Source organism: Pelophylax lessonae (assembly GCF_965119305.1).
Source record: "Pelophylax lessonae genome assembly, chromosome: 12".
NCBI classification, from domain to species: Eukaryota; Metazoa; Chordata; class Amphibia; order Anura; family Ranidae; genus Pelophylax; species Pelophylax lessonae.
The window spans coordinates 206,282,857-206,298,235 of record NC_138779.1 but is presented as its reverse complement, the minus strand read 5'-3'; the positions used below and the strand labels follow the sequence as shown (position 1 = coordinate 206,298,235).

Sequence of the window (15,379 nt, the reverse complement as noted above, 5' to 3'; positions counted from 1 at the left end):
ATAAACAAAAAAAGAGCGTCAATTTTGCAAAAATAACAATATTTTTCATATTTTTTTATATGAAATTCCCCCCAAAAAAAAATGTAAAAATCAAAATTTTTAACATTTTCGGCCAATTTGTTTTATGCTGTTTAGCAGCATTGGTTGTTATCACATGACAGCCGTCCGTTTGCTGTAAAAAACGGTACCGGGGTGATGCCTCTAGTTGCAGGAATCACCCCGATACAACCACTTACTTAAAATGACGTACATGTACATGATTTTGCGTGAAGTGGTTAAAGGGTAACTCCACTTTCATGGGGAAAAAAAATAGCAAATAAAGAAAAAATAATATAGCGTATTCAATCATGACACAAATCATATTGTAATTGAATGTTATTAAAAACGACCTTTCCTTTTCAATCTGCAGCCACTGTAATTTTCTGAAAATGCAATACAATATGGCCGCCTGGAGCTGTTCTGTACACAGAATGTATACTGACCACACCCCCAGAAACATCATTTCCTGTGTGATTGGCTCGCCAATTTTACCAGAAATCTGCCTAAGATACAAGTCAGATTTCTGGCATCCCCTGCAACAAAAATGTCATTTTTGGTGAGATCCTCCCAATAGGAACAAGTCTAAAGGGATGCAGGCCCAGCAGATTTCCTCATTAGAGCCCTGCAGCTGCCACAGCTGATAGATAATTATGAAACCACTCCCATTAGACCCACTCAGGGACAAGCAGTGATTTCTTCAGAATAACAAAAGGTAGGAATCTACAACAAAGTTTGTTACAATCCCTGCAATGTACAGAGTTTACCCAGAGGGGAATGTTTTTTCTAAACAAAAGTGGAGTTACGCTTTAAATATTACCAAAAAGCCATAAGCACACTTTATATGTAGGTACACTTGGCTTATAGGCTATATATATAAAAACATCCCACTTGCCCCTGACCCATAACGTGCCGAAGAATGCTGCCTGTGAACAGGAAATAAAGCCTGAGCCAAGTGTACAATTACAGACAAGTTACATCTTCCATCCCGTAATATATATTTTATCTGACATCTAGCAGAGGAAGAGCAGAAGATCCGGTTTTCTATCAAAGTAACTGGCCAAGGTTGTTTTTTTAGCAATCTTTTTTCTCTCTTGTGACGTGCATGAGGAATACACCAAATTATATTGCAGACAGATACAAATTTAGTGATTAGTTGTATGTTATAGAGGACCCGGTACGTAGATGTGGTGCCTAAAAAAGCCAAGCAGAGAGCCAATGGAATACCTACAGGGGTTGCAATTGCGACCTGGCTCCATGCTCCAGTGAAGTACATAGGGATAGGAGGGGAAGAAGGGGCGGAGGCATAAAGAAGAACCAATCCCCTCCATGTTCCCCCTGCAGCTGCTGAAAGTCTGTTTCTCCTCCCTTTCCTCCTGCAGGCATTCAGAAAAATTGAGGGAATCGGTTCTTCTATATGCTGCCCCCACCACCCCCCCAATCCAGGCCCCTTTGTGCTCTATCGCCCCCCCCCCCTTACCTCCCACCCCCCCTTCATGCAGTGCTGCTAGGTTCCCCGTCCCCTCTCCCCCCAGATGCTGCAGGGGATGCTGTCAGGATGGAGAGCGGAGAAGGGGCCCCTGTAACGTTAAAAAACCATACCCCGTGAAGAAACCATACCCTCGTCACTTCCGGTCTGAAACAGCTGAGCAGCGCAGTAGTGCGCATGCTCAGAGCCACGGATACGTGATTGAAGAAGAAAGAATTTGAGAAGTGCGCATGCTCGGTGGGCATGAAATTATCACGGCACTGTTTCTAATGTTATACTTGCGGCGGGTACATTAAAACACTTCGGGTGCAACATAAATCATGTCCTCTCCTATCTCTGTAACTTCCCTCATCTCCGGTAATAAATATAAAAGCGGCGGCGGGTGTATGAGACGTAAATGTGACGGCGATCGCTGCTCCGTAATCCGCTGTTATATTTATTACCGGAGATGAGGGATGTTACAGCGATAGGAGCGGAGATGATTTATGTTGCACCCGAAGTGTTTTAATGTACCCGCCGCAAGTTTAACTACCGTGAGAAATCCATACCCTCCGTAGCGGAACCGGAAGTGACGAGGGTATGGTTTTCTCACGGGTATGGTTTTTTCACGGAACACCGGCAAACGTCATTTACTGCCCCCTTCCTTTTCTGAATAGACAGTCAGTGGTCCGTTCCGATCACTGACTCTGTCCATTCCTAACTGAAACATAGTAAACTGTGTTTAGTATGCTCCAGTTTATGAATGAACAGGACGCCTCTGTATAGAGCTATTCCTGTCCACTCACTCTGTGCAGCTGAGGCTGCAGAGATGGAAATTGAAGGCTGTGTCCTCAATCACTTTTCTCTGTCTCAAGGGTGAAATATCAGAGGTCTGTTTACGCCCCTGATATCTCACTGAAGACCGCTAACGAGGCTCCTAAAATAAATTGTAAAAAATAATAATTAATAAAATTGTCAAATAAAAAAATAAAAATAAAACATGAAATGGTAAAAAAAAAATAATAATAAAAAAAACCTAGTGACACCAGTGGCGGAACTACCAGGGTCCAAAGGTCGAATTTGCAAATGGGCCCTGGCCTTCTGCCAGTGTGGGGGCAGAATATGTGAAAGGATCCCACAGCAAAAGTAAAGGACCCCAAGATCAGTGGGAATGGCCCTGGTCATGAGTCAGGGGGGGAGCTTCATGGTTACTTGCAGCGGGGCCCCCGGAGGGCTCTAGTTACGCCTCCACAGAGGGGAAATAACTAGTCTCCGGTATTGTCTGTGGTCTCCCTGCACCTGATCTTTTCTCCATTACTGATTACCCATCCTGTCTTCTGCACCAAGTATGTATGGAGGTAGCCATCTTGGTAGAAAAGCAAGACTTTGCTTCCCCATGTGACAGCTTTCCCCTGATACATGATGATCCAATGACTGATGGGGTAATATTCAAGAAAGCAGCAGGAGAGGTGGATGAAGCACAGATCTATATAATAGATGAAGTAGATGCAGGTACAGCCTCTCCAGCAAGGAGAACAGTAAGCAGCACAATGGTGATACCCAGTGCCGGGACAAGATCATCCAGGGCAAAGATGCCAAACGCGCCCCCTTTCCCCCATTCATGATATGCAATTTTAGAGGGTCCTACACTCTGTGCACAAATATATTTGAAGAGATCAGGCCAGAGGTGTAACTAGAACCTTCAGGGCCCTGATGCAAGAAACCATGAAGGGCCCCCCAGACCCCTGGCCGGGGCCCTTACCTTCAAGCCCAGGGCTCTTCCCACTAATCCTGGGGCTCTTTACACTCGTTGCATGGCCTTTTATTACGGTCCCGCAGCAGGATTCTTTCACAAGTTCTGCAGTGGGCCCCCTTCCTGCAATCTTGTGGGCCCCCTTCCTGCAATCTTGGTGCCTCCCCACGGTGGTGCAATGCCAGGGTACGGTCGCAAGTGTGACCTTTGCGATCCTGGAAGTTCACCCACTGGTTTGCTACCGGGCCCCTTGGAGCATGGGGCCCGGTAGCGATTGCAACCCCTGCAACCCCTGTAGTTACGCCCCTGGATCAGGCAGATTTTTAAGGGTGCTGCTTGGACCCAATTAACATCATTAAAGGTTCCCTATAAGACAACAAATCTTCATTTTTTTCCATTTTAGATCCACTTTAATACATAACTGCTGTCCCAGAATAGGCTTATAACTGATAATTGTACACTGATAATGATTGCCTTGATTGGAATTGCCTTTTAAAGCTGTATTTTAAGTAGAACTTGGGCAAACTTTTTTTTATAACCCGTCAAGATTTTTTTTCGCCATCGGTGTCCCTTTGTGGAAATTTCCCTTCACTTCCAGTCCCATAGCCAAACAGGAAGTGACAGGAAATTCCTAAAAGTTAGGGGAGTTCCTTGAGGACCCCCAGGTCACCAGAACTAGCGTCCCTATTTGGAAAATTTCCCCGCTGTAAGACAAGGCATCATGAGCTAGTATGCATCGCATGAAATACTTACCTTAGAACAAAGCCCTTCCAGCGGCGCCAGCTTAGCACTGAGAAGGTTGACATCTTCCCCGGTGTTTCTTCCGAGTTTGCTGGCTGTGAGTGGCTAGACCCCCAATGACGTCACTGTTTGTGACGTCATTGGGGGCTCTAGCCACTCACAGAGCCGGAGCCTGTTTGTGGCACAGGCTCTGAAGGTCTGGCACAGGAAGCCAGACCTTTAGAGCGCATGCGCCGGTGATGTCATCGGCTGAATGCACTCTGAATATCTCCTAAACTGTGCAAGTTTAGGAGATATTCATAGTACCTACAAGTAAGCCTTATTATAGGCTTACCTGTAGGTACGAGCAGTGGCGGCTGGTGCATTGGGGGGCGCAGGGGCGCCGCCCTCACTATCCATGCGTCCGGCCCCCTAATTTACATGCGGGGCGCCGGACGCATGGAGTTCAATGGGGCTTTTTTTTTTTTTTAAGCCATGTGATTAGAGCCAGAGGCACGAATAGGCTAAAAAAAGGGTGGGCTCAGGGCGCAAAGCACTGCGGCCCGAGCCCACCCAGTTGTGTGACAATAGCGATTGTCACAAGGATTCTCCTCCTGGCCATTCAGGAAGCGGGTTTGAAACCCGTTTCTCGATTGGCCGAAAGGAGAAGCCATGCCACTGGCCATGGTCGAGGAGGGAGGAGACGCAGAAGACAGGGTGAAGAAGCCGAAGCTGAAGCCACCACCGCCGTGTACTGCTGCTGCCTGCCCTCCCTCCACATATCCAGGCAGGGTGAGTGAGGCGGCGGGGGGTGGGGGGGTAGGTATGGTGTGCGGCCTGGTGTGGTCAGGGGGGGTAGTATGGTGTGGTCCGTCTGCCCCCCCCCCCTCCCGGCCCATGGAGCACCAGGGGTACAAGTGGTGTAACAGAGTTTAAAACACTTCAATGCAACACTCGGGTGCAGATAAAGTAGTTTAGGGTTACCCCTGGGGGCCAATAATGAGAATTTGGGTTATCTAAGTATTCCGGTTTATTCTATGCAGCAAGAAGAGAGGAGCATATGGACATCTCAATGGCATAGGACCACAACCCAATTTAGGTGAAACTGGCCATCAGTTATTCTTCCTTTGATCCATGATGATTGTTTCGCTTTGTTGTAAACTGTATTTGCTGCCATGAACAAAAGTTGTTACTTTTAGAGTTAATCCTAAATTTTGGATGACATTAAATGTGGGTGAATAAAAAACCTGGGGTCATAAATATATGTGGCATTTCAAATTTTTAAAAGGCTTCTGGGAGAAAGGGACCAAAGGCTGCTTCCAGAGGCATAACAAGAACCTCAGGGCAAGAACCCATTTAGGGTCCCCCTGACCCCTGGGGCCCTTTCCATCGGTCCTGGTGCCCTTTCCTCTGGTCCTGGGGCCCTTCCCTCCAAGCTCGGTGCCTTTTCTTCTGATCCAGGGACCCTTTACCCTTTAAATCTTTTAAAGACTCTTTCAATTACAAAAGTTGCAAGCAAGTGGTAAGGAAGTTGCAGGGAAATAGCAAGCAAGGAAATTAGGTCATAAGCAAGTCGCATGACTTTGGGGTTGCAGCAGTGTGAACCAGTCCCGCAGCAGGCCCCCTTCCTGCCATATTGGGGCCCGCCCAGTGGCGGAACGTCAGGGCCCAGTTGCAAGTGCAACCTTTGTGACCCTGGTGGTTCCGCCACTGGCTACTTCAAAAAGCTGTTTCTATCTTCTGTCTGCTGTTCTGTCAGCTCCTTAGCTTGACTGTCAATACCACCAGGTCCTACCAATCTATCTTCATATCCTTCCAATTTTTGAAGGAAGTGTCTCAGGATGTTTGTTGGCCCTATCATCCCATCAGGGAGGTCTATCAGGTGCTTCCTAAACCATTCTGCATCATTTGCTGCTCTGTAATACACAATTTGAGCATGGTTAGGATCTCCATTGTCAATAGGACTTTCGGTTTGCAAATTCTTTTTTGCAAAGTTTGGCCAAGTCGAAGCCAGTCAGACTTGTGGGAAGTTCACTGATCGCTAGTTATCACGTTCCCCTTTCTTACAATCTGATTATATTTTAGAAACCTTTTCATATAATTTGTGTAATTACACCCACTGCTTTCAACTCTCCATCATGGATCTCTCTTCTCCAAGTGTTCCCAATAGGAGCTCCATGTGTTCCCCCTAGCCACCATCCAATTTAGAGGTTTGCAGGAAAGCGAGAGCTGGGGAGTGCTGGTTTCAGTCCAACAGGTGGCTGAGGGCAACACAAGCAGTTCATTTTTCAAGCACCTTAAAATACATTGATAGCTGAATTTTTGTTTCAGGTTTATGAAGACTATGGGGGTGAAGGTCATATGGACATGTGGACTCCTAATCTTGTTTCTAAAAGGTAAGTGAAAGCAAAGCACTTAATGGAGTAAATTATCGAATACAGATGCAGAGAGAATGCCGGTTTTATTGGAATTCAGTTTCTTCTTATATTTTTTTATTGTTTATATAGTGTATACACATTGTGCTGAGCTTTACATAGTACACTCTTCCCCCATTCACATCATACATATGTTTTTTTTTTTTTTTTTTTATATCAGAGCCCCCAATGGTCCTGTCCAAGTGACCACAAATGAAATAAGGAGAAATCTCCCCAATAAGAACCCAAACAGAAATAAAAACCTGAATTGTGGTGCTGGCTTCAGCCATCACTCCTGGCAACACACCTCTGTGACCAAGCCCCGGAGGGCAGAGCGAAATGCGTCAGCAGGCATTGCTGGAGACCAACACTGCAATTCAGGGCTGGTTGGAGCGGTGTCCTTCCTTCCACTGCAACTTACACTTCTGGATTAGTACACACACACATGCTCCCTTTCTCAGAGCGGGGAGATCTCTTATCTTAGGCTTTGAGCAGCACTTCATGTATGTCCGAGGGAAAAAACATGACAGAGGTTCTAACCCGGTTATGACTAAGCGAACATAGTTTCGTGAAACGCGTCAACTGTTTTTTGCCCTCCTGTCCCTGGTTTGTCGTTTTGGATTTTATGGATTTTCAATAAAAGGTTTTTATCATTTACTATCACTCTCAAGTTGGTGTGCGGTTGCCTTCTTCTAATTGTACAGCTGTCGGGACTATGGACCTAACCTGCACCCTTCTGATTGTGAGGACATTTTAACACCAGAGCGGTCTCTGTGCTCTCATATCTATTTGGCTTCTAACCCGTTTTGCCAAGAATTTAAAAGGTCCCCTTTGTAGAAGACATACAATATCTCACAAAAGTGAGTACACCCCTCACATTAAAACTTATGATAACTGTGTTTGTTGCAGGTTGTTTCAATGGAACAGTTAGAGATGATCACGTGACACTGCTGGATAAAGTTGAGGTCTGGAAAGGTTCATGCGCAATGTTAACGTGCGAGTACATACCAAAAGACACCTCTGACAAATTTCTATGGTACTATAATGCAACGTATGATAAAAATAATATGGATTTTAATGGGACGACTGTCTACAACAGCAAGGATGAGAATGATGTGGCCCCTTTGTTTGCTGGACGAGTGCAGTATGTGGGGAAGTCAGACACGGACTGCACCATAGTAATAAGAAATATTCAGAAAGAGGATGAAGGCAGATACAACCTGAGGCTGCTGAACATAAATAAAGATTTTAAGTGGATGTCAAAAACATTAACCATCGCAGTATCTGGTAAGTCATTTGCATGTTTTTTGCAGACTGCAACGGAGAAAACATCTCCAGAGGTCCTTCTTATAGCATTTAAACCCAAAGAACAAAATATAACATATTGCAAATTCAAGGGTGACAGCAATCTTTCTGCCTTCTATATTACAACCCAAACAGGATAGCACCACAGAACCCTGTCCTTCTCCTCCTACTGTCCATGTCATAGGGCAGCAATCTCCAAACTGCAGCCCTTTGCCTTTATCCGGCCCTTGGTGCAACTGACACCAACAATGGGCCCTAATTCCTGTCACTGACGACAACAATGGGGCTCTACTCCTTCCACTGACACCATCAAAAGGGCACAATTCCTTCCATTGATGCCAACAATGGGGTACAATTCCTTCCATTGAGACCAACAATGGGGTACAATTCCTTCCATTGAGACCAACAATGGGGTACCATTCCTTCCACTGACACCATCAAAAGGGCTCAATTCCTTTCATTGACACTAACAATGGGGCTCAATTCCTTCCTTCACAATGGGGTACAATTCCTTCCTTTGACACCAACAATGGGGCTTAATTCCTTCCATTGACACCAACAATGCGGTATAATTCCTTTCATTGACACCAACAATGGGGCTCAATTCCTTCCATTGACACCAACAATGGGGCACAATTCCTTCCATTGACACCAACAATGGGGTATAATTCCTTTCATTGACACCAACAATGGGGCTCAATTCCTTCCATTGACACCAACAATGGGGCACAATTCCTTCCATTGACACCAACAAAGGGGTATAATTCCTTTCATTGACACCAACAATGGGGTACAATTCCTTCCATTGACACCAACAATGGGGCTTAATTCCTTCCATTGACACCAACAATGGGGTATAATTCCTTTCATTGACACCAACAATGGGGCTCAATTCCTTCCATTGACACCAACAATGGGGCACAATTCCTTCCATTGACACCAACAATGGGGCACAATTCCTTCCATTGACACCAACAATGGGGCACAATACCTTCCATTGACACCAACAATGTGGCACAATTCCTTCCATTGACACCAACAATGGGGTACAATTCCTTCCATTGACACCAACAATAGGGTTCAATTCCTTCCATTGACACCAACAATGGGGATCTACTCCTTCCACTGACACCAACAAAAGGGCACAATTCCTTCCATTGATGCCAACAATGGGGCACAATTCCTTCCATTGACACCAATAATGGGGCACAATTCCTTCCATTGACACCAACAATGGGGTGCAATTCCTTTCATTGACACCAACAATGGGGCACAATTCCTTCCATTGACACCAACAATGGGGTACAATTCCTTCCATTGACACCAACAATGGGGATCTACTCCTTCCACTGACACCATCAAAAGGGCACAATTCCTTCCATTGATGCCAACAATGGGGCTCAATTCCTTGCATTGATATCAACATGGGGCCCTATTCCTTCCATTAACATCAACAACAGTAGTTACTGACACCAATGATGGTCCACTATTCCTCCCACTGACACCAGGTTTTTTTCTACTCACACTGGCCCTAATCTGGCCCCCCTGAAGTCTGAAGGACAGTAAACTGGCCATTTGTTGAGAAAGTTTGGGCACCCCATAGACATAGAGGGACATAGCAGTCTGTAGTTCTCAGAGTTAGGAACAATGTAACTAGAATCAGTCAACGCAAGCAGGGAGTACAAAAAAGTATCAGCTCACAAGATTGCTGACTGGATCAAAAGATATTTTTTGAACCAGTCAGTCAAAAACATAATGCCACTAAGGGTATATTAACCACTTCAATACCAGGAACTTTGACCCCCTTCCTGCCCAGGCCAATTTTCAGCTTTCAGCGCTATCATACTTTGATTGACAATTGCGTGGTCATGCATCACTGTACACAAAGGAAATTTGTTTTATTTCATACAAATGGAGCTTTCTTTTGGTGGTATTTAATCACCACTGGGTTTTTTATTTTACTCCTAAATAAACACAAAAAAAGACCAAACATTTTGAAAAAAGCAAAACAAAAAAAAAAAAAAAACATTTTTTCTTTGTTAAAAATGTTTGCAAATAAATTATATTTCTTGATGAATTAAGGCCCCGTTCACATAGGGGCGACGCTACTTCGCACCGCGACCTCGGAGGTCGCGGTGCGAGCAGTGCGCCGCGACCTCGGAGCGGCCGCCACGGACTTCATAACATTGAAGTCTATGGCGGTCGCCTCCTGGTCGCCCCAAAGAAGCTCCGGACCCTTTTTCTAAGTCGGAGCGACTTGTGTCGCTCCTATTAGAACGGGTCCGCAGCTTCCCTATGGAAGGCGACCTGCGGCGACCTGTGAGGCGACCAGGTCGCCTCACAGGTCGCCTTAGTGTGAACGGGGGCTTAGGCCAAACTGTATTCTGCTACATTTCTTTTGTGCAAATAACCCAAATCAGTTTATAATATTCAGTCTGTAGGAAAGTTATAGAGTCCACAAACAATGGCATATATCTGAAAATCCTGATGTACTGACGGACTTATCTCATGTTTTGAGGCCTAAAAATTTTTATATATTTTTTTTTGTACATACTGTAAACAGTGTAGTACAGCATTATCATATAACCACTGTGGCAGTTATCAGGGACACTGACTGGTGACAGTATGTATAAAAAAATAAAAAAATAAATTTTTATAATGTTTTATTCATTTTTCTTTTTTCTTTAACCGCTTGCCAACCGCCGCACGACTATTTACTGCGGCGGTCAGCCCCTCACAGGCAAAGCGGCGTAGTACTACGCGGTCACGGACCCCCCCGCGTGTGTGACCAGCGGACCCGATCGCCCACCGGTCACTCGCGATCGTCGGGTGGAGAGGGAGAAAGGCAGGCGGCTAATGTAAACAAGCCGCCTGTCATTCTCCCCTGTGTATGAATGGAGATCATATGGTTCTACTATGTAGGACCGTTGATCACTGTTCCTACACCTCAAGCCACAGCCAATCACAGTTAGAATCACGCCCCTAGGGACACACATAACCCCTCCCTCTCAAAAAAAGTTAACCCCTTCACTGCCAGTGTAATTTTACAGTAACAGTGCATATGTATAGCACTGATTACTGCAGTAATGTCACTGGTAACCCCGAAAGTGTCAAAAATGTCAGTCAAGGGTCCGATCTGTCCGCCGCAATGTCGCAGTCCCGCAAAAAAAAATCGCAGATCGCCACCATTACGCGTTGAAAAAAAAAAACAACAAAAATGACAAAAATCTTTCCCTTAGTTAGTAAACGCGATAACTTTTGCGCAAACCAATCAAAATACGCTTTTTGCGATTTTTTTTTTTACCAAACATATGTAGCATAAAACAAATTGGCCGAAAATGTTAAAACATTTTGATTTTTACATTTTTTGGGGGGGAATTTCATATAAAAAAATGTGAAAAATATTGTTATTTTTGCAAAATTGACGCTCTTTTTTTGTTTATAGCGCATGATCAAAAAATTGCACAGGTGATCAAATACCACCAAAAGAAAGCTCTGATTGTGTGAAAAAAAGGATGTCAAATTAGTTTAGGTACAGTGTTGCACGACCGCGCAATTGTCCGTTAAAGTCACGCAGTGCCGAATCGCAAAATAGGCCCTGGTCAGGAAGGGGGTAAAATCTTCCGGGGCTTAAGTGGTTAATTGTTTTCTCTTTTATTTTACCATACTGTAACCAGAGCAATACAGTGTTACTATGGGGACATTGTACTACTCTGGGTAAGTGTTCAGGATTTTTTTTTTTTTTTACACACCATGATTGCTTATACCAGTGAATTTCACTGTTATAAGCAACCATTTTTACTGAATGAAATGGATTCATCAAGTGTTTACTATTGTGATTAGTTGCAATTGGTCACAGCTAATCACACGGACGGGCTGCGATTGGCTTCGTCTATACAATGTGATCACTGTGACCAATCACACAGATCAACATAATAGTACACAACAGATGGCATGAATGAAAGCCCTCCATTGTGAACAATTGTCATGTGATCGCCTGCGACTAGTCACACTGATCACATGGTATCGCCAGCAGCCGATACATGGATCTGTCATCCACTGACAGATCGAGCCTCTGCACGGCTCGTGGGGTGCGTGCAAGTAACACATCATATGACGTCCACCAAGAACAGCGTGTGTCCCGCTCAGCCATTGTCTATAGGCTGGGTGGGAAATGGTTAACCACTTGCCGACCCCTCACTGAGCTGGTACTGCGGCAAAGTGGCTCGTTATCGTAAAAGACAGACCCCTAACTGACATTTTTGACACTTTTGGGGGTACCAGTGACATTACTACAGTAATCAGTGCTAAAAATATGCACTGTTACTGTAATAATGACACTGGCAGGGAAGGGGTTAACCCTGTGGGTGATCAAGGGGTTAAATGTAAGCCTAGGGGAGTGATTTTAACTGTGGGGGGGTGTGGCTTCTGAGATGACCATAGAGACATGTGATCCTTTATAGAAGGATCACATGGGCTCTATAGTCATTGCAGAGAGAAGAACGGTCAGCTGTGTTTACAACAGCTGACCGTCCTTCTCTCTCAGTGGGGAGCGATTGCCGGTGTCAGGCGGCAATCGGAACCGCCTGACCCATGCATCGGCTTCCCCGCTGCCGAGTGCGGGTGGGAGCGCGCCGGCGGCGGCACGCGCTCGCCCCCTAGCTCCCCGTGCGCAAATGACGTAGATCTACGTCGGTTTGCACAGAAGAGCCACCCTGCCGCAGTAAAAAAGGTGGCGGGTGGACAGGAAGTGGTTAAAAAATATGTAAAGCCAACATTGCATATTCCTGATATTTCCTATTCATATTTCTGATAAGTGGCTGCTCTACCTTGTACTTGTATGGAAACGTTTCCTGTTCTCTTTGTATTGCTACCTTTGTGTGAAGTCCCTGATGTTCCTGCCAGACAATGTTTTTTTATATATCTATACACAAATGTTTTGTCTTTCTTTTCCATTTTAAACTGAATGGGTTGTTACAGAAGGTGAGGGTTTACAATCACTTTAATCTTTTTATTTTTTTTTAGATATTGCAACAACCTTAAAAATCCACCCTCTACCAGAGATAAAAGAGTTGGAGACGATTACTTTAAATTGTTCAATAAGTTATTATTGTCCTTTAAACAACATTAGTCTCTACTGGATTGAAGATGTAAACGGTACCAGTACAATAGATGCCAGAAATTACACTAGTGAAGTACAAACCATGAGCACCTTGACGTTCCGTCCATCGTGGAGAGACAATAAGAAGAACATCACATGTGTTGTTAATGGAAATGACGGAGAAGCCAATAATACAACAGTCCAACTCAATGTATTGTGTAAGTTCTTAATATTGTAAGGATTGAGAAGCAGTGCTGTATTTTGGCCTAGGCCAACAAGGCCCAGGCCTAGGGCAGCACTTTGCAGGGGGGCAGCAAAAAAGCCACCCCTCCACCTGAGACTCAATTGGCCACTGCTTGCTAGAACCGCCCCCCTCACCCCCTCTCTCTCACTCACCCGACTCTCTCTTCCTCCCCTCTCATTCCTCTTCTCTCTCTCTCTCTCACCTCCCTCGCTCTCTCTCTCACCCCCTCTCTCTTTCTCTATCCTCCTCCTCTCTCTCTCTCATCTTCCTTCTCACACTCTCACCCCCCCCTTTCTCTCTCCCCCCTCTCTCTCTCTCACTCATCCCCCCCTCTCTCTCTCATCCCCCCTCTCTCTCTCATCCCCGATTCCCCGCTCTCTCTTTCTCTCTCTCATCCCCTCTCTCTCTCTCTTAGATTCCCCCTCTCTGTTTCATCCCCCCTCACTTTCATCCCCCCTCTCTTGCATCCCCCCTCTCTCTCTCCCTCCCTCCCTCACCCACCCCCCTCTCTCTCTCTCTCCCTCCCTCACCCCCTCTCTCTCTCCCTCCCTCACCCACCCTCTCTCTCTTGCCCCCTCTCCCCCCCCCCCATGAGATCTCAGGGGTTCATGCTGGGACTTGTAGTGCCTCAGTTTTGGAGGGAGTCACATCCGTTAAAAAAGGAGTGGGGAAAGTTTACATGGGGGAGGGGGGCGCCCAATTTTAGTCTTGCCTAGGGCAGCACAAAACCAAAATACACCACTGTTGAGATGTGAACATTTTAAGGCCAGACCAACATGCCATGGTGCCCATTTATACAGCCTGCCAAAATAACATTTTATTCCACCATATTTTGCCACAAAATGTCATCCTTTTTTATTTTCTACTGTGAACCGGGGCTGTTTCTGAAGCCGGGCCATACAGAGATCGAAATTTTTTCGGTTCAGCAGGGACCCGATCCATCTATGGACAGGCTGATTGTACCCAAGTTGCTCCATCGATTGACTTGGGTACAACCAGCCTGCTGGATTTTTTACATTTGATTACTGCTGCCGGCTAAAGCCGCTGGCTGTAATCATTGTCTTCTGCCACAAGGCTCCCTATGCCCCCCTCCCTCCGGGTGGAATACAATAGCACTACCGGAGGGATTCCCCATCAATACTGACTGTGTTGATGGGAAAATCGAGCAATTTTCTTTACTTCCACCTGTGGTGGAAAGAAAGGAAGTCTAGTCATCTATGGGCTTTTTTTCTGCAGCAGAAAAAAGAAATCAAGTCTCCCACCCTGCTCAATAGACCTGTGCGGTGTGGGGCGGGGCTGTGTAAATCTCAGGACTGAATGAGCAGAAATACCAATCCTTTGGTATTTCTACAGAAACATAGAAGAGAGAGGAGAGAAAAAGACCGAAGGCTCCACTGAATCTGCCCCTTTTTTGAGTAACTATATACACACACAGCATATATATATATATATATATATATATATATATATATATATATATATATATATATATATATATATATATATATATATATAAACATACATTATATATATATATATATATATATATATATATATATTTATTTATTTATATTATACACACACACACACACTATATTGTCAAAAGTATTGGGACGTCTGCCTTTACACCCACATGAAATTTAATGGCATCGCAGTCTTAGTCTGTAGGGTTCAATATTGAGTTGGCCCACCCTTTGCAGCTATAACAGCTTCAACTCTTCTGGGAATGCTGTCCACAAGGTTTAGGAGTGTGTCTATGGGAATGTTTGACCATTCTTCCAGAAGCGCATTTGTGAGGTCAGGCACTGATGTTGTAGAGAAGGCTTGGCTTGCAATCTGCGCTCTAATTCATCCCAAAGGTGTTTCATCGGGTTCCCCATATGGAAGAGAAATGTATTTCCAATATATTAGGGGAAAAAATATTTTGAATATGGCCAAAATTGTAGCATTTCAAATATATTTCCAATATATTTGGGAAAAATAAAAAATGTTTTTTAAAAATATATTTTAAATATATTTTTCTTCCATGTGGGTCAGTTCAGGACTCTGTGCAGGCCAGTCAGTTCTTCCACCCCAGACTCGCTCATCCATGTCTTTATGGATCTTGCTTTGTGCACTGGTGCGCAGTCATGTTGGAACAGGAAGGGGCCATCCCCAAACTGTTCCCACAAAGTTGGGAGCATGAAATTGTCCAAAATGTCTTATTAGTATGCTGACGCCTTAAGAGTTCCCTTCACTGAAACTAAGGGGCCAAGCCCAATCCCTGAAAAACAACCCCACACCATAATCCCCCCTCCACCAAATGATTTGGACCAGTGCACAAAGCAAGGTCTATAAA

At 44.9% G+C, this 15,379-nt stretch overlaps 2 protein-coding genes across 2 annotated transcripts in view; both read left to right on the top strand.

Moving 5' to 3' along the window:
• Window positions 1-7,322, top strand: part of LOC309569002 (uncharacterized protein) — a gene marked incomplete at its 3' end in the record, with an annotated part of 112,617 nt that extends 105,295 nt beyond the window's left edge. Inside the window, exons 15-16 of the mRNA XM_082274763.1 lie at window positions 6,309-6,373; window positions 7,301-7,322. Coding sequence (XP_082130889.1) covers window positions 6,309-6,373; window positions 7,301-7,322 — 87 coding nt within the window. The remainder of the gene's footprint in view (window positions 1-6,308; window positions 6,374-7,300) is intronic.
• An 84-nt stretch (window positions 7,323-7,406) lies between these two features.
• LOC309569001 (B-cell receptor CD22-like) overlaps window positions 7,407-15,379 on the top strand; it is a gene marked incomplete at its 3' end in the record, with an annotated part of 43,954 nt that continues 35,981 nt past the window's right edge. Inside the window, exons 1-2 of the mRNA XM_082274762.1 lie at window positions 7,407-7,678; window positions 12,722-13,015. Coding sequence (XP_082130888.1) covers window positions 7,459-7,678; window positions 12,722-13,015 — 514 coding nt within the window. The 5' untranslated portion in view covers window positions 7,407-7,458. The remainder of the gene's footprint in view (window positions 7,679-12,721; window positions 13,016-15,379) is intronic.